At 34.2% G+C, this 20,131-nt stretch overlaps 1 protein-coding gene across 1 annotated transcript in view; it reads right to left on the bottom strand.

Annotated features, from left to right (window-relative positions):
- Positions 1-154: 154 nt before the first annotated feature.
- The window catches only part of LOC115875002 (nose resistant to fluoxetine protein 6-like), an 86,748-nt gene continuing 66,771 nt past the window's right edge, over positions 155-20,131 (bottom strand). Inside the window, exons 6-12 of the mRNA XM_030890314.1 lie at positions 16,551-16,723; positions 16,316-16,484; positions 9,478-9,668; positions 8,856-8,967; positions 8,078-8,252; positions 5,373-5,515; positions 155-322 (exon numbers count right to left, since the gene is read on the bottom strand). Of these exons, the coding sequence (XP_030746174.1) occupies positions 155-322; positions 5,373-5,515; positions 8,078-8,252; positions 8,856-8,967; positions 9,478-9,668; positions 16,316-16,484; positions 16,551-16,723 (1,131 nt within the window). The remainder of the gene's footprint in view (positions 323-5,372; positions 5,516-8,077; positions 8,253-8,855; positions 8,968-9,477; positions 9,669-16,315; positions 16,485-16,550; positions 16,724-20,131) is intronic.

The following is a 20,131-nucleotide window of genomic DNA, read 5'->3' as shown; positions in this document are numbered from 1 at the left end:
ATGAATGAATGATTTTATTCGAATAAAATCATTCGATAGTTGAAATCATTCATTCATTAACCATTCGATAGTCTAATTCATTCGATAGTTCCCATCGCTAATTGAAACCACTAATTTATTCCACTAAGTGCGAGGTTCTGAATGAAGCTTAAATCTAAAGTAGGTATGTGACTTGTGTAAAGATTTTATTTTTTGTATACTTACTGCGTCCGCTCCCTCGTAATAATGCTTTCTCCAAAATTATTACTGGCGACTCAAAAGCCAATGTCCAAAATATTGCTACGAATGTTGTAACGATCAAATGACCACAGAAGTTATAGAACTGAAATAAAATTTTGTATAAATTATGACTTATATTTTTTTCTCTATTAGACAAAATATTTTTTTACTAAAGTTAGTATTCATAACATCATAATGTAATAAAAAAAGTACAGTTTTATCGTCATTAATTCATTTCCTCTTTTTATTTTTCCCCATTGAAAAACTTTTTTACGCCACCTATTCTCCGGCATACGTAGAACGTGTCCAAACCATTTTAGTAATGTTTCCTCCGATGCATTCATGATACCCCTGACCTTAATGTTTGTCTTTTTTTCCATCCTAGATATACCTTCTTCTAAGGTAGTCCATTTCAACAACTTGAATTTTGCGCTTCGCGTCTGCACTCAGGGTCCATAGCTCTGAACATAGCAAAGAACTGACTACTAAGACATCCAATAATTTGTTTGATATTTTGAATTCAGTTTTATATTTCTTCTTTGCCCAAACCCTCGTTGTTGATAGTAGCACCCAAATATTTAAATTTGTCTGCTTGTTGAACCAATGAAGATTTCAAAACAAGCGTTCGAATTGACAGCTAAGTATTCCATCTTTTTAGACTAAGTCCTAATGACGAACTAAGTCATACCTGACTAATATAAGTCCCCATTTGTTGTATTCTTGATAAAGCATTTTAGCCATGAACTCCAGATCGTATGAGTCCTGCGCAATCACGACCTGATCGTCTGCAAAGATCAGGGTATATAGTGTATCGTCCCCAATGCATATTCCCATACTTTGACATACCACGTAAAACATGGTCTGCGTTGAACAGGATAAGGACATATCATGGGGGTGTGCTGATTCTATGTTTAAATGGGGAAAGTCAGCTTCCTCACAATACGACTGCAACACCGGCAGACTATCCGGCATATAAAAAGTAAAAGCATGCCCATTAATATCCTATTCCGGTCCCTTTGATAATTTCCTGGAAGCTACAGACAGTGACAGTGCAGTCGAATACATTCCTAGTTTAGATGTTTGTTTGTGATACTGTAAGAGTCCCAATTTATTTTTCTTTGGTTCAGTGAAAAATAAATAGCCTTATTGGCGTACAGTAGTAAATTTAAATCTCTCGGGCGCCACCTCTGTTATTTATAGTGGAAGAGGTCCACGTTTCGCCAATACGGGTAGCTTTTATACAGTGGAGATACAAGGGAGTGATGAAATGAAAAGAAATAAAACACACAGTTAACTATAACGTAACATTAAGGCTTTATTTAATTAATTAACTATATACTAAATACCCTAGGAAGTTTCACGACTTTAAATTGTAATGAAAGTGAAAGAAAATTTCCGTAAAAAAAGACCCGTAAAATAAAATTTACAATAACAACCGAGTACCTCTAGAGTTTTGACCGTATCATCTCGATATGCAACTCACTGTCCGATTTAATCACGCGAATTCAAAGCGCGTTTTTGACATGACGTTCTAGTAAATAAAACGACGCGAGTTTCTAACCGGCGTCTAACTTAAGAGCGTCCTAGTAAACACAGACATGTACGTACCGGAGCGACATACTCTTTTATAAACCGACTTTCTAAACGTCGGCGACGTCATTACAGGCGTCCCGGGATAGACAAACGCGAGCCCTGGATCGTTCGCAGTAGAACGAAACGGCGTCCTGTGGGATAGGTACGCACGCGAGCCCTGGATCGTTCGCAGTAGAACGAAACGGCGTCCTGTGGGATAGGTAGGCACGCGAGCCCCGGATCGTTCGCAGTAGAACGAAACGGCGTCCTGTGGGATAGGTACGCACGCGAGCCCTGGATCGTTCGCAGTAGAACGAAACGGCGTCCTGTTGGATAGGTACGCACGCGAGCCCCGGATCGTTCGCAGTAGAACGAAACGGCATCCTGTGGGATAGGTACGCACGCGAGCCCTGGATCGTTCGCAGTAGAACGAAACGGCGTCCTGTGGGATAGGTACGCACGCGAGCCCCGGATCGTTCGCAGTAGAACGACACGGCGTCCTGTGGGATATACAAACACGAGCCCTGGATCATGAAATTAGCGACGTCTCGGCGAGTGGTACGTCGTTTCGTGAAACGCAGGCCGCACACACACCGCCCGGTCTTCGCGTCCACGTGATCCGTTCAGCTCCCCCACCTGCTAGAGGACAGTTGGCCCTGAACGAACACAAGTTTTGCCGGCTTTTACGATCGCGCGCTTTCCTCGCGTCCACGTGATCCGTTCAGCTCCCCCACCTGCTAGAGGACAGTTGGCCCTGAACGAATACAAGCTTTGCCAGCTTTTGCGATCGCGCGCTTTCCTCGCGTCCACGTGATCCGTTCAGCTCCCCCACCTGCTAGAGGACAGTTGGCCCTGAACGAATACAAGCTTTGCCAGCTTTTGCGATCGCGCGCTTTCCTCGCGTCCACGTGATCCGTTCAGCTCCCCCACCTGCTAGAGGACAGTTGGCCCTGAACGAATACAAGCTTTGCCAGCTTTTGCGATCGCGCGCTTTCCTCGCGTCCACGTGATCCGTTCGGCTCCCCCACCTGCTATAGGACAGTTGGCCCTGAACGAACACAAGTTTTGCCGGCCTTTGCGATCGCGCGTTCTAACTATCTCTGTCTCCCTTATCCCTATAACGCGTCAAGGCAGTAAAGTAAACGGTATTAACAATAAAAAGAATACGACCTACTCTCGATCACTTTGGCGGTGGGTGCTTACCTTATACAATACGGCGGCAGGCGGCTGGCAGCAGGACACTTGGCAGGGCACTCCGGACTCGAACCTCACTGGTTCACGTACGACCGCTAACTAACTCCGTAGTGCTAGTGCGGCCGAGGTACTCGACTACGCTCCCCTCCACTCAACCTGCACTGGTAGGGAGAGCGGCGCAAACGTCTCGGTTTCTCGCACCGAACCACGGCGACCAAAACCGATCAAAACTCTCTTACAAAATGGCAATTAAATATTTAACTTATTTAATTCAACAATAGAAACACTAATGAAGTTCATTACAATAATGAGTTAACAATAAAATACACTGCCTGTCATTATTACAAGAGAATCAAGTCTCTATTATTCTAGTATAATATTAATATAATATACAGGGTGGCCCAGAAATTTTATGAACTTCATTACAATACTTGTTATATGTATGTTTGTTTGTACATTTTAGACTCTGTCAGACTATTCAGCTACATAACACACATATTTACTTCCTGCTCTTTTCTTGTACAATGATTATGGTCTCATGTGTTTTGTTGTGATGTTTAGCCATACGATAGATATAGATATTGACATCTCCTCTTCCATTCCCTAAGGGCTACTTCGAAGTAAGCATTGAAGATCAGAGGAGATAAGCTGTATGCAAGTACGATTCATTTGCTTTATGTAGCTCTTTTCTTATCTTAAGTAGAGGTCTATCTACTTCTAAAATATTCAAGACTTCCCATATCTTGCTGCGGGGAATAAGAGTAGTACGCTTTCTCCAAATCAATAAACGCTAGATGGACTTTTTGATTTACTGTTATTTTTTCCCATCACCTGCTGCAGAACAAAACAAAAGAAGCTCTGTATTTTAAATTAGCAATAGAAAACAAAATTATCCACAAATATCAGTCGAATAAATGTTAAGTCCAATAAGTTGGATGATAAATCACAAGCGCCGGATTTCTGGAAAAGTGATAAAAATATAGACAACTCAGTAATCTGTACAATACGGGACTCTAGATTTCCAACAAGTGATGATTGTAAATCTAGAATCTACCAATCATGCGTTTGATCTCTATGACATATGGCACAGAAACTAGGGTCCACAAGGCAGTAACAAGTGTACCCGTATAGTATTAGCCGTAACATAAAGGATTTTAAAAACAGCAGATATAGTCTATACTAAAAATATATTAAAAATATCAACAATGATACACATTGAACGACAAGAAAAGAAACATAGACAAAGGCAAAAATCTGTGAATAAAGAGAAAAGAATAGAGCATGTCAAATAATATGTCTACCAAAAGAATAGCCAAAGTAGTAGTGAAGGGCATTACGATTCTTTTTAGTGAATCGAATCACACAGTTCAATTTCTCATATTGAATCGACTCCTACGATTTATTCGTTTGAACGAACCACATGCACCATTTACGTTTCATAAAAACAAGAATCGTAAGTGGCACTACCCGCGATAATTTGGTAGGACAATTACTTAAGGGACCAGAAAAAGAAATATACAGTTCTTTCATTTGTTTTTCAACATTTTATGACACTGGCGTAATTGGATTGATTATTTTACCAATAATAATAAATTATCAATCCAATCTATATATACTACTTATTTAAAGACTTCTTAATACCAATTTAATATTTTTAGAGCCATATTTTAATTCCGGTTTAATAATCGTAATAAATAGTATATAATACTACCGCATGATCGAAAAAAAAATGGCGTCCAGTTGGCTTGGAAATGAACATCGATGACATTCCCCAAATAAGTTTACATATAAAATGACAGCGATCTTCATTTTATAACCATCGCTGACGCCGTTTTTTTATCACATTGAGGAGAGGTCAACAACCTCTATTTAGACTATTTTTAACAAAAATATTAAGGTGGAAATTAAATATCTTACAGATACTCCCGTACTAAGCACAGCATAAATATGTTTTTTCTTGTAAATAACTTTCTTATCGTTTGCATTTTATGCCCGTGATGTTTGTTTAGGGCTTTTGTTCAAGTATAAATATTGGTGCCTGCATTTATTCTTATAAAATCGCCGGCAACGCCGCGCCGTAGAAACGAACGATCGTTCAAATGGTATGGATCCGTGCTGGTCAGGATTCAATTCAACGAACCGCATTGCAAGCAATGAATCGAATCTCACAATTCATTTTTAATACTCGTTCGAATGAACGATTGTTCAATCTTTGCCCACCTCTACATACTACTTTGTCACGGAAGACCATCCGGACAATTATTCTTAAAGCTGATGACGAGATATTTAGTAATCAATTATTTTCTACTTGATGATTATAATAACATCAGTAATATAATCGTGAATAATTTAAATTTTAGTAGTACAACCTACGTATATTCACTTACCAAAATATAGTCGGTAAAATGCAATGTTGTTCTAGTTTCCATAGCTGTATAAGATATTATGGGTCCATGCATGAGATAAAGGCAGTATACTAGCTTTCCTCCAAGTTGCATGAATCCACAAGATAAAAACCAGTTGATAATACCTAAAAACAGCGATGATATAGAAATAATTCTCTGTATATAATGGAGTAATAGTTTCTTTTTAAATAAATGTCTTTTTATAAATGTAAAATAAAAAAGCTTTTGGTATTGTGTAAAAATAGAAAAACAGTACCTATTACAAAAAATAAATAAAATTTATATTTAAAAAACTTAAATTAGGGTCAACAGATTTGGCAAATATGCCTTAATAAAATAAACACTGATTGTATTAACGTACCAATTAAAATCTAAAATAAATCTAAAACATTAAATCTAATATATATAATATAATGTTGCGGACCTGTGTGGACTCAGCGTAACCCATTCTGATATGTCCCGCCCCCATATGACCTTAATATCGCATAAGAAGAGACACCGCAGTGAATCAGCCAATCGAACATTCGAGAACAATCCAGTTCCACTGGAATGGTGGCGTACATACAAGAACATTCTAAATCTTCTCTATATGCACCTAATGATCTATGGACTGGATTATTCTAGGCTCCCTGTCTGTGGCTATAGAGGGTGTCCCAGAAATAAGTGCAAATATTTTAAGGGGTGGTAGATCTGGTCAAGAGAAACATATTTTCTCTTTACCATTTTTAATAAACTGAAAATAGCGAGTTATTTAACTTTGAAATTTTTAAAAAATAATAGTAACATTTCGAGAACCGCAGGCAGATATCGCCAACTACCTCCAATTACGCGAATCAAGCCCGCTTCTCAGGTAGTTCGACGCCCTGTGTTGCCATATGGACAAGAAAGTATATGCTTAAAAAAAGTCATAAAACCACACCACCTGAGGAGTTTGGCAGAGATTGCAGATATGCATTACATTTTTAAGATTGTGATATTACAAAAAATAAATAAAAAAAACTTACCCAACATTAAAAAATGATACTTATGACAGATCGATGTAACTGTGACAGTTCTCTTTTTGGATACACACTTAACTAAAATACACTTCACTGTGCTGCTTTACTTGTACCTACATGCTATTATAACTGCTATAGTAACAGACCCCATTTCTAACATATTCTTTTCATATAGGCTTCATCACAATTTGAGCCACTGATTTACAAAACACTTTGAAAAGCGCACATTACTTTGAATACCTTTCTAAATGAATAAATATTGAGAATTATTGTTTCTTATCGCCACTTTACGAACAATTTTAAATACGTATTTTGTTTTTTCGCTATTTTTTCGATGTATTTCGACAATGCCATCAACAGCCCAACCGTCCACCAAGAGTGCCACATATCAACTGGTTCTTTGAGGCGCAGCGCCGCCGTGGCGGGCTTGCGTGTGTCATGCGACGATATTAAGCGACGTTGCCGTAGTTACAATTTCAAATTCAAAACATTCAAAGCAATCAAATTCGTATTAAATTTTAAAAATAAAACAGAGAAACATGAAAGGAAAGAAACAAAACAAAAATGAATTGATTATTCGTCGGGCTGTTTTCGATATATTGAATTCTGAATTACGATAAACATTTTAGAATTTTTTTGTGACCTTATCGATAATCAATTCATTTTTGTTTTGTTTGTTTCCTTTCATGTTTCTCTGTTTTATTTTTAAATTTTAATACGAATTTGATGGTTTCGAATGTCTTGAATTTTAAATTGTTGAAACTACGGCAACCTCGCTTAATATCGTTGCATGACGCAAGCTCGACACGGCAAGGAACCAGTTGACACGCCTCATTTTTGATGAACGGTTGGTTTTCGATGGCATTGTCGAAATACATCGAAAAAATAGCGAAAAAACAAAATACGTACTTAAAATTGTTGAGTGAAACATGTATTATGATGAATCATTTTATTAAATTTATTCCAAAATAAAGTTATTTTGCAGCATAACAAAGATTTTCGCAAACGTCATAAAGGTAATGTTGAAGTTAATATTCGGTGGTTTTTGTTAAGTTTTCATTGAAAGGGTAAGTACTACATTTTTTTTTTCTATATTATTAATAATGAGCACCGATAAAAGATTAAATTTAACATTCCTAATTTTTTGGGTGGAAATTTGTCTATCAATTTATAAATATAGAACTATGTAGAATGTGGATAACATAGGAGGTTGCAACACTGCAAGGTTTAGATACACCGTAGGGAAATCTCAGGTGAATAAACACGTGGCACTAAAAAGTTTTTTCAAATTTCCCGGAAAATGTCAAGAAAAAATTTAAATTTTCATCATTTTTTTTCGTAAAAAAAAACCTCATAGGCGTGTTTCTGAGTTTGAACTATACTACTAGTTAAAATACTTGCACTTATTTCTGGGACACCCTGTCTAACCCTAAGCCGGTACAAGGAGGACAGAAACAAACAGATTCCGTCGACGCGTACAATTGCCGCGCTAAATTCAAAATAAATTCCTTTTAGATAAATGGTTAAAAATAAGTGTGTAAATAGTTCTTTAAGTGTTTTATCATTATTGTTTTGTTACTTAGTGTAAAATAAATTGTGTTTAAATAAATTAGACACGGAACCACACGGAACCGACGAAAAACGTAACAATAGTAACATTTGTTTATAACTAAAATATTTCTACATTACCTCCTTGACCAACAAGACAACTATATACAATCCAACAGAGTTGTAAACACCAAATTGGTCTGCCTAAACTTATTGCAATAGCTTTAACTTCATACTCATATGTAAATCCATAAGTTACATAGGCAGTAACGTACATACCAATCAAAACAACACACCAAATGAACAAGTTCAATTTCTGTAAACAAATATATTAGTTACAAACTTACCGGTATACATATCATCAACTTATTTTAATTTAGCCTCATACTAATAACTTAGTTTTCAATATTTAATTTAGAAAATTAAAGATCGAAGTATAGCATTTCTTTAAATATTTAAAAATGATTATTTAGTATCAGTCATGTGTACTTCTTTGGTGACTTTTAAATAAATAAAATGCTGATTTAAATACAATTTCAATATTCATACAATAGAGACGGAAGCCACGTTAGTTGATTTGTCTCTTGCTATTCACACAACTCACAGAAACCTGTTAGTTGCGAATTTATTGATGTGATGATTCCTTTCGTGTTTTTTGTTTCTAAGACCGGTACCCCAAGCGGTATCCTTTATATATCGATTTTGCATTCAACTCTTATAACAAACTCGCAGTCAATTCCAGAGAAGAGACTTTCCTCCCGAAATCCTCCTTAGAATTTCATTCTCAGATCTTAAGAAATCTGTTTTTGATGGGACTCATTGCTTATTTTGCTTATTGGTAGTACATAATTTTTGAGGTTCAATCAATAATTAATTATTAGAGTACTAATGTAATATGAAAAAAAGTGGAAAATCTTACATTATTAATTTTTTTCAAATGTTGTTTATTGTGTCTCACGTAAGCTCCAAACATAAAACCAATGAAGTAAACATTGAGACGTGAGTGACTGTCATATTCGCTTGAAAAGTCGCTGAAATAAAATATATTTATAATGCTTAGTTAAAAACTAAAATAAAAATAAAGTATAACATATTAGCATTTAGTATGTTGATTTATCATAAATCACTTATTCTGATAACCGTAAAAGTATAAAAAATAATAAATTTTGTTTAAACTGTAATTTTCCTAATTAAATAGTTTCGAACCATTTTTGAACAATACGTAATTTTGTAATTTTTAACTAATTTATATCATTATACATAAGTATTTTCAGTAGAAAAATAAAAATATTTACATATTAATTAACATAATTCAATTAATATTAATTAAAGTATTATGTAAAAACAGTCTTATATCTTTATTTCCAAAATCAAACATTCGATCCTACAGAGTGACCAAGTGCTTTTGAAAAACATTTTATAAAGTTTCTTATTTTAGATAATTAGATATTAATAAAATAAAATATTTTAATTAAAAAAATCTCAAAAAATGTTTTTTAACTAAAGTTTGAAAAATGCTAATAAATACTGCCCCTACTTACGGATCTAGGTCCCTAGTTAACTTTAGTTTGGTGAAAATTGGCAAAACAATAAATATTAAATTCATCACAAATAAAATCCCCATAAAAACTGTATATCTGCGTTTATATACCATTGCTAATAAGATTGTAACTGGTATGGCAAAAAGAAATAGTTGCATATCCGCCGATAAGTACCAAGTAGCTGTAATACACTGAAATAAGAATAAAAGAGTTGACGATGGAATCTTTGGTGATTACAACTGCGAAATAAAACACTAATTCCCCAATCTAATAATAGTAAATGATTTAGTAATAATAGTAGTTAATTAAGTAAATAATACCAATCACCACGAAACCAAAATACATTACTTTTAACACCGCTAGCATCATTAGGAAACTAGTTTAGTTTTAGTCATCTGCTGATGTTGCTAACCTAGTTAACGAAAAAATGTGTTTTGCTGTATGTGGAGAATTAATGTATTATTTTGCTGAAATAAATAATATTATTTTAACAATATACAAAATGGTAATTTTAGAAATACTAATTGTGAATATATACAGGGTGGGTATTAAATAAGTGTAAATATTTTCAGGGCTGGTATATCTCGATAAAGGAAACATATTTTCTCGCTACCTTTTTTCAAATAAGTCCAAAATACCCGAGTTGTTTTACTTTGAAAATAAAAAAAAGACTATTCTGTTAAATTTTGAGAACAACTGGATATTTTCTGGGTTTTCTTTCTTGTAAATTTAATCTACTACCATATATTGCCATATTATCAAGATATTATGTTTTTATAATACAAATTAAAAAAAAATCAAATTTTCAATTCTTTTCGCGAAAAAAACCTTTGAGACTTGAAAAGAAAAAAGTCAGTGGCGCACATGTTTTTTTTTAAATACTCCAATGATAACCCATATACACATCCCTGATGAATTTATCGACACTTTTTTAGCATTAAAATATGTAGCAGTTATAGTAATTTTTAACCTCAAAATTTCATTCAAATCACTAAAAGTACTTGGAAGAAAATTAGAATAAATCGAAAAAATATTAAGTCTTTAAGACCCTGTAGCTACGAAACAAAGCAGAATCGCACCTATGTTGATATGAAAAATAAATCTTAGTTTTACGTGAGGAATAGACTAGAGATTGCACATGTTTTTTTAAACACCCTGTATGATTTATAAATGTTACAATATCTTATTATGACGATAAAAATTAACATGTAAATTTCAGATATGAATATCTTAATTTGCAAATAAATAGTGTCGGCTTACTTAATAATTAATGATAGCGATGATAAGGTTCATGATAAGATAACAGCAAAAATTGTTGGTAATTAACTAAACATTCAATTTATTTGTAATTATAGTTAGTTGAATTTTGATAGTTGAATTATAATTTTCATGGGGATGGAATTCTCAAATACCAAAAATATTATATAACAAAAGGCCCAATCAAATTATTAGTAATTATCGGTGTCGGCTCGTGATTTCGAAGAAGGCTGGGAACAGCCTCAAAAATACCATACATTCTTCCAGTTTTCATGCTAGAAATGGGATCATGCCCTAAATTATACAAGTAAACTTAATCTTTTTACCATAGTGTGGCACGTGCCTCTGTGCCCTTTAGTTACAGCCGCCACTGGTTATTATGTTTTATTTATATTATATTATCACAGATAAAGTATGCATCATATAGGATAACTCATTTATTATTTTGGGTAAACGCCTATGTTAATTTTTACTTTGAAATCCATAAATAATTACATAAAACATCTTAACATATTGATATCGGATATCTGCCAAATTTAACGCGTACAGAAATAAATGGCAAATTACGACTTTATTAAAACTAGCTTCCAAAATTTTATCTGAAAATATATTCTTTAATTTTACACATCTATTTATTACCACTTTTTCTCCACTTAAATAATAATAAATAACAACAGTGAATAATTCAACAAGCGAAACTCATTTGTTTTTTTCTGATAAAATGTTTAATAACAATCGGCGAGGCCATACTTAAAATTAAAATATCCAAGTTAATTTGTTCGAAGGTATCCCATAGATGTGGAATAATTCAGTGACCTTAGGTCCAGAACTGGAGGTTCATGGACAATTGGTGTGCCCTTCTGGGCATGTTCCAAGCATATCTGTTGCAGTTTAAATCTGGAGATAGCGGGAATAATGGCAAATGATTAATTTTATTAAATGCCAGTCATTCTTGCACTACCCTATAGTCCGGTTTGAATTTGTATTCCGTTTGCAGATTTGTGATACAATATTGGGCGATACCTTAAAATTTTCATAATACCACACAGTATAACACTCGTCATCCGACAGTATGTTGTTATACAACAGTATAACACTCGTCATCCGATGAGTCCTCCGAATCCAAGCTGGTTTCCTCTACAAAACCGACATTTGCACAAGACTCAACGTTTCTTTCACATGCACACCATCTCTGTGCATACCACACTTAAAGTGGCACATTTGCAGCTTTAGGAGCAATTAGTTTTGGTATGTGAGCATCTCACTAAATTTAACACTTCATCGGGGGCGCACGGAAGATCACATATTATGGTTTCAAATTCACCATTAACCAATTTCCACCCATATTCCGCTGCTGGTGGTAAACAAGGATGGGGAAGTATGTCTTTATACCATTCCATGCATTGATAAAGGCATCTCAGTATTGCTGGTTTCAGAGCTGCTAAGGTTGGTGGCATATTATCGCTGGAACTTTGTTTTTGGCTAAAGATCCACCATCTCAGGTCAGATAACTTGCTAAAGCTTTTCTTTGTTGGTAAATACACACCGCAAATAAAAGATTCGATTTCTTCAATAACAGATTGAGCTAATATTTCATTTTTCCCACGAGCAGCTAACGCCTGAAGTGTAGATGGAGAAGCTGTTAGAAACTTTTTCCAAAAGCTAATTTTTGATTTACCTTTGAAGGCACCTGTAACGTCAGCTTCTACCATTAACTCTCCCAACGAATCATAAATTGGTCGTAAACGTATTTCCTGATTACTTGATCCGATGGTTACAAAGTTTGTGTCTTCTGGAAACAAAGGAAAACATCTCAAACCAAGTAACAAAACGTCAGTATCTGGTGAAAATATTCTTATCCTATTGACTCCTCTCTTAGTTTCATGTGCAACCTAACAGAATGAAGTATTAATTTTGGATCAGCTTCTTCGTGTGAGCTCTGCAAGTCCATCATATTGTCACAAGCAGTTGTAGCCAATATGAAATTTTCCAAGGAACATAACACTTTGCGATTAGTTTCATTTGCCAGTGATATTACATTGTTTTGGGAAATATTGTGTAATTTCCCCTTTCGTCGATGCATGAGGAAGCAGCTTTTTTAGATTTGTGTTTATAAGACTAGTTTTATCACTAACTATATATTGTATAGGGTTTGCTCCTTTTTGCCTTCTGACCCTTTCCATTGATTTGAAAGAGTCGTTTATACGAGTCAAAAACAACGTGAATTTTAGAATATGTAGAATATTTTTTTTAAAATCTTGGTTGAAAACTGATTTGACAAATCAGAAAAGTATAATAACAAAAATACATTTTTTTTTATTTTAGGGGTGACATATTATTAGGGGTGAGTACCACCTTCTAATACTCTAGTGCAAATTTTAATTTAGATTTATTTTAAAATTTGAAACATGACAAGAATATAGTATTTTTAAGTAACACGCGTACATTAAAAGTTACCCCTTTACGTCGCAAGGAGTAAAACTCACCCCTTATCACATTTTAAACCATATTTTCTGTTATCTTAAATCAAAAAAAGAGTTTTTAAAATTATGCAACAATTTGTTTCCATAATTTCATTTAATTTAATTTTTGTTCTTTTAGGGGTATTAAAGGGGTAAAATATACCCCTCTACCATATTTGCTAGAGAGGGCCCATCAATATTCATATTCTACAAGGTTTACTGAAAATTTTAAGGTATGGCACAATATTGTATCACAAATCTGCACACGGGATCCCATATTTGACAAATTGAAACCGGACTACTAGCTCTGTGTGGATGAGCTTCATCATTCATAAATATGAAATTGGGTTCAAAATTCCAGCGATAATCATTCATCCTGTTATAAATGATGTCGTCAGCATAAACTTCACCTCATTGTATCTTCACAAACATACAACTCCGTTCGGCCTCTGTAGAAAATGGCACTCCAGACCATTGCACATCCACCGCCAAATGGATGTACTTCTTGAATATATCGGTCATTAACTTTTGAATTTCTTGGTCTCCAGGTATGAACTGTACGGCTGTATGATGAAAGCCACTAGTCTTCGTGCTCACTCACGTGTGTCAGTGGGAAAACAAAAGCGGCCTTCATCACTGACCATCATAGTACGCCACTCATCAAGCCAATTCGCTCTTTCATTACACCAGAGCAAACGTTGACCTTTATGGCCTGCGGTCAACGGAGGGCGCCTTAAGAGGCCTATAGCAATGTAAACCTGCTCCATTTAATCTGTTTAAGACCATCACTTGACCGTCACGCATCCGTGGTGTAGCACAAATTCTGCAGGCAGAAAAAAGATCCTGGCTGAGTAGCATGCAGTTTCTTGTAGGATCCATCCTAGCTCATCTAAGTAAGCTTCGGTCCTCCCTAGCATTTGTCGATCTTGGTCTACCCTTATTATGCCATTCCATGTCAGATCCAGTGTCATTAAATCGATTGAGCCGAGAAATTACACTTTGCGAGACATTAAACTTTGGATGGATGGAATGAGTCAGCCATATCGATATGTCGCGCACCTCCCAGAAGCAACCCAATAGCTTGATTTGCTTCCTCTACCGCGCCGTCCAATGACGTCTATTCATCTTGTCGATGACAAAATAATCACAATCTCGCAAAACCGTTGTTTAGCAATATAAAAATGCAACTATTCTAACAAAAATAAAATCGCTTTTTATTCAAAATCTGAGCTAGATAGGTATAGGAAACCCCAATACAGTTTGAAAGAGCATTTAAATCTGCTTCGATTTATTTTAAAAAATACAGGGTGTTGTATTTGAAATAACAAAGATTTCATGTAAAATATTTAAAATATATCAGCAATTTTTGGTACCCTTGTATAAATCTAAGGAAGCAAAGAAAATCAGTAAAGTTTATTTCTCTACCTTTAAACTCAGCACAAGAATTAATTCTGAGAAGTAATGTACAGCGTGTTGATAATCTATTCTATTGTAGCATGCATATCTTTAAATATCTCAAAAACCATAGGAAAAAATATAACTTTGGTATGGATCTTAGTTCTGAAACACCCTGTATATTTCAAAATAATTTTAAATTTTGCATATAGCCAGCCTCACTACATACAGGGTGTGTTTCAAAAGTGGTTCACCCCTATAACTGTTTTATTTTTTCAGTTAAAAAAAACGAGATTAGGTATGTTAGTAAATGACATAAATTAGAATTGATTGACATATTCAGGTGCCCGTTGGCGTAGAGGTACAGGCTCTCGTCTACCAGTCTCAAGGTGGTGGGTTCGAATCCTACACCCGGCATTTCATCAGCCGACTATTTTTATTAAAATAAAAATAGTTTGGGTACCTTGGTCGACTCAGGCTTAAATGAGTACTTGGGATTCACAATCCTGAGGTAATAATAGGCGGTTGAAGCGTAGTGCTAGCCACATTACCTTCCTTGCATACTGAACGGCTCTAGCAAGGCAATCTGTACCTTGCTACTCCCAAGGCGTTAAACGCTATATACGGGAGCTATTATTATATTATGTTGACATATTCAATTGTTTTTGGTCACCTCCTGTTTTACCGGAAATTACTACAACTTTTGATTTTTAAATGACACCCTAGGAATTTTATTGCTTTATTCGATGGAAAATGACACTCTGAACAGAATGACATATCATATGTCACCTTTTGACATTTTCGCATATGGTTTATTTGAAATTATAACTTGAGGTTCTTAATGAAAATTTGACTCGAAATACCAAGTGTATGGTATCAAATTATTCGTAAAAAAATGCTTTTTCCAAATATGCTAATGAGCTACCCTTGTTGTATTTGAAAAAATTGAGATATGATTAAAAATACGATTTGAGCATTTTCTAACTGACCAGGAAAAGACTCTAAAAACATTAGACGATCAAATCTATTTTTCCAGGGCTCCTTGACTAAGAATTAGTGTTTTTAACATAGTACCTAAGCGAAAAAGTTGACATATGATATATCATTTTCTATCGAATAAAATAAAAAAATACCGAGGGTGTTATTTAAAAATCAAAAGTTGTAGCCATTTCGGTGAAACCGAAAGTAACCAAAAACAATTGAATACGTCAATGAATCCTAATTTATGTCATATACTAACATACCAAATCTCGTTTTTTATCTGAAAAAATAAAAAAGTTATAGGGGGTAGCCCACTTTTGAGACGCACCCGATATACCCATAAAATATTTTGTTTCTACATCTTTCCGTTTTCGTATACTCAACCGAGGCGAATGAAACGCGCCACACTGCATATGAGTCCTTGTTTTACCTCGATAAACAATTATTAATTATAGAAATAAAAATATATTTTAGCTAGACGGATGAAAAAAAAATTGATAATAAATAAATACTTATGTATGATTTAAGAAAAATGGAAATAGATTTTTAGCCATATATTTCGTTAAACGTCAAATTTGACAGATATCCTATAGCAAGAAATTAAATTTTATTGTGTAATTTTTAATCCCACATCAACGTAAAAACTTACTCCATAGTTAAATATCAGTTAAATATATTAATTAAAAAATCCTTATAATGCATCCTTTATCTATGACACTTTATAGTTTATATTTTTAAATTACCAAATTCGTCGGGTTGTAGTAATTCTGAATATATAAGAAAAACGACCACCAATTCTCTTTACAAGGCTTTATAAAACTAGCTTGTCCGACGTTAAATCCTGGACCGCTACCTATAAATCTTGCCAAATATGTAACGAAAAGAAAACACATCAACAGGGCAGGCGTAAGTCTGAAACAATGCTAAAATTAGAAATTACAACTATTTTATCCTAACAAACAAATTTTCATAATCTACCTCAAATATCTGTAAATGATCAGAATTGGAACTTTTGCAGTTTGAACTGTGACTGGCTTCTTTACTTCCGTTTTGAAATATTGATAAGCCATAAGGAATCCAGCAATATAAAAGAAAGTGTCGACTCCATACAGGGCCATTCTGAGATAATTTGAAGAATGAGAATAATACCACTGTAAAAGAAACAGAGAGATGTATTGTTGTCATTTTTGGATTTTTACTAAAGTACAATTTTATTCATTGCTTAAATATTTTAAGAATTAAAAATTCTTCTTAAAAATTCCTAACCTTATCTTTTCTATAAAATGGTAAGATAATACTTCCAATTCGATGTTTTGGATTTGAAACACTATCATCAATTTTCTTTATTCAAATACGGACTTCATTTTATATTTTTTTCTACTTATTAATTTTTTTGCTCTTATAAATATATTACGATATAATAAGAACAAATAAGGACTATGTGGAGAAATACGAAACCACGCATCTAGTAATCACATTAAAAAAATCCTTACGGTAGAGTTACAGTATATTTTTAAGAAAAATCCATATTTTTCGACACCAAAAAAAATACTTATCAACAATTGAATGTATAAATGTTAATCTTCCCCACCACTTTATGATTGATAATAGATAACAAAATTATTGTCTTAAGAGAACAAAGCGTAATTGGTTGAAGAATATATTGCAGATATTTTTAACATGCCCTTAGAATTATTATAATTCTTACAAATATGACATATAAAAGAATGTTTCTTAACGTTATTTATATGAAAAACGCCTTGATGAGTTAAGAGAACAACAAATAAGAATAACAAAGGCTTGCACAAAGTTAATCTACACCCAATTACGAGTATACACCCACCGGCACGAAAAACGGACACCTCAAAATTTTGATGTATTTTAAAGTTCAATATATTTTGTTCTTGTGGGCCGATTTTAAAGCATTTTGTAGCTAAATTATTTGGATTTTTAGTATCTCTTTCTAAATTAAAAATAGAAGTTTCCGTCTGTCTGTTATACGAGGCAAAACAGAATGTTGATATTTTGCTGAAAGCATGAAACACATGGAATACGTTAACAAATCAAGGCAATTAAACATAATTTTATCATCTAGGTACATCTCTTCTCGATAGTTAGATTTTTGTTGGTTCTTCTCAATAGCTTTATTTTTGTTGGAGATATTCGCTTTTGAAGAAGACACTAACATTTTTTAGTAATTTTTACATTAAAACCATGCCTTGGCTTTGGGCTCCAGTCAACAGACCTATGAAACACTGTTTATGATTTATGTCACTGTTATTGAAAAATCATCTAGTAGATAATCTAGTAGAGATGTAAAGCATCCAGCATAAGCATTAAGTCCAGAAGTTGTATCCGCTATAGTTGCTTGAGAGAGTTCAAAATTATGTCGCTAACAGATTTAGGTGTGCACGAAGTACAGTGCAGTTGCTTTCCCGAGATAAGTTCACATGCTCCAGGAACCTTCGTATTAGAACTTCGAATCGAGATGATCGACTTATTGTAAGTTTATCGCTAAGAAACCGCGGTTTGCTAGCTTTTCAAATTTTTAATAAATTGCACCTAAGGATCGTAGATGTAAGTGAACGGACTGTAAGAAGAAGTTTAAAAGAAGCAAATCTGATATCAAGAAGTCTGCTTCGGAAACACAACTTATTAGGTCTATTGACTGGGATCAAAAGCGAAGGCATAGTTTTACTGCAAAAATTACAAAAAAATGTTACACTGGACGCGCGTTTCGCTAACCATGTTAACATCATGAGCAGATGATTAAAACTAAACTAATAACTACAAAATAGAGCCTTTATATACTCGCTCAGTTTGCTCTGAGTGGGTGTGACAACACTAGCCAAGCAAGTCAAAACCAACAATTAATTACTCAAACTTGAAACTCTGTTCATACTATATTTACATTCATTAATTTTGACGCTCTCATATGCATCTCATTGCCTGTAATTTGAGACTTGTTTAACTAATTTTAAATTATTAATACCTATACAGTGTCCCTTGCCCTAGGAGATGCAAGACCTTGTCTTTGGTGGGGAAGCTACTGGTCAGGTGCTGGGGGGAATCCCCCCTAGCGCTTGGCTTGATTTAACAAGCATCTAACTCTTCGTCTTGTCCCTGGCTGTAGTGTCGTGGCCAGGGAATTGCACCAAGACATATAACGATACCGGACGGGACTACCCCTGTTCGTCATACCAAAGAATATTATAGTTTTAAGAACTCTCGTGTGGAAGCTTTAGGGATTTGTCACACGGTGGCGCTTTTGAACATAATCGAAGCCTGAAAATGCTAATATTTTAAATTTTGAGGACTACGCGCGGCGATATTTCGTACGGTGTTGCCAAAACATATTTTATTTCTCGATATTTAAAGAAATATGTATTGATTATATATTTCGTATTCGTTAGTACATGAGGCATCCTAAGGCTATAAAAACGTAGCTATGAAAATAAAATTTTAGATTTTTAATTTTTTTGTACCTTCTAATAAAAATTACTTCTATTCCAATAAAAAATTAACTAGTATGATTATGTGTTATCTGTGCTAGTATTAGGAAACTGGAGTAAATACGGAGAATATTAATTCGTTCTCTAAGATGAGCACTACTAAGTAATTTTTTAAAATTCGACCCATAAGGGGGTGTAATTAGACAAAGGGGTGTAATTATACAAAAAAAAATTGTACCTACTAGGAGTATGAACTTTTGCATAGATGTGGCGCATTTGAACATTGATAAGCGATTTTTGGAAATGTATAGCCTAAGGGTAGTGAAACTGGGGGGTGACATTTTCTACAAAAAATGTTAGTTCTAGGAGTATGAAATTTTGTACAGAGTTTCCTTAAGTGACGAAAGTGAGTACCTAGAAGCTAATTTTTGACATTCATCCCCTAGAAATAAGGGATAAAAATTTGTACAAAAGTTTGATACAATCGGTTTTAGAAGTATGAAATTCTGCACAGATGTTCCTTATGTAACGTAATTTAGCACTAAGTAGCACTTTTTGGAAATTCGCCCTCTAAGGGTGTGAAATGAGGGGTGAACGTTCTGAAACAATTCTGTTGAAGGAATATGAAAATTTGCACAGAGGTTCCTTATGTAGCGTAATTGACTATTTAGAGTGATTTTTGGAATTCATTCCTTAAGGGGGTAAAACTAGGGGTGAAAATTTGTATAATTTTTTATGTAAAATCCGATCTAGGACTAGGAGTATGAAATTCTGTTCAGAGGTCTCTTAAATGATGAAAGTGAGTACCTAAAAGCGAATTTTAGGCATGCATCCCCTAAAAAATAAGGGATGAAAATTTGTACAAAAATTTGTTAAAATCGGTTTTAGAAGAATGAATTTTGCAGACGTTCCTTATGTAACGTAATTTAGCACTAAGAAGCAATTTTTGGAAATTCGCCCTCTAAGGGTGGGAAATGAGGGGTTGAACGTTCTGGAACAATAAATTTTGTTCAAGGAATATGAGAATTTGCACAGAGGTTTATTATGTAGCGTAATTGAATAATTAGAGCTATTTTTGGAATTCATTCCTTAAGGAGATAAAACTAA

The sequence above is a fragment of the Sitophilus oryzae genome, unplaced genomic scaffold (genome assembly GCF_002938485.1).
Source record: "Sitophilus oryzae breed Bouriz unplaced genomic scaffold, Soryzae_2.0 scaffold_1312_pilon_pilon, whole genome shotgun sequence".
Lineage (NCBI taxonomy): Eukaryota > Metazoa > Arthropoda > Insecta > Coleoptera > Curculionidae > Sitophilus > Sitophilus oryzae.
Note: the sequence above shows the minus strand (reverse complement) of the source record. Positions and strands in the feature narration are given on the sequence as shown.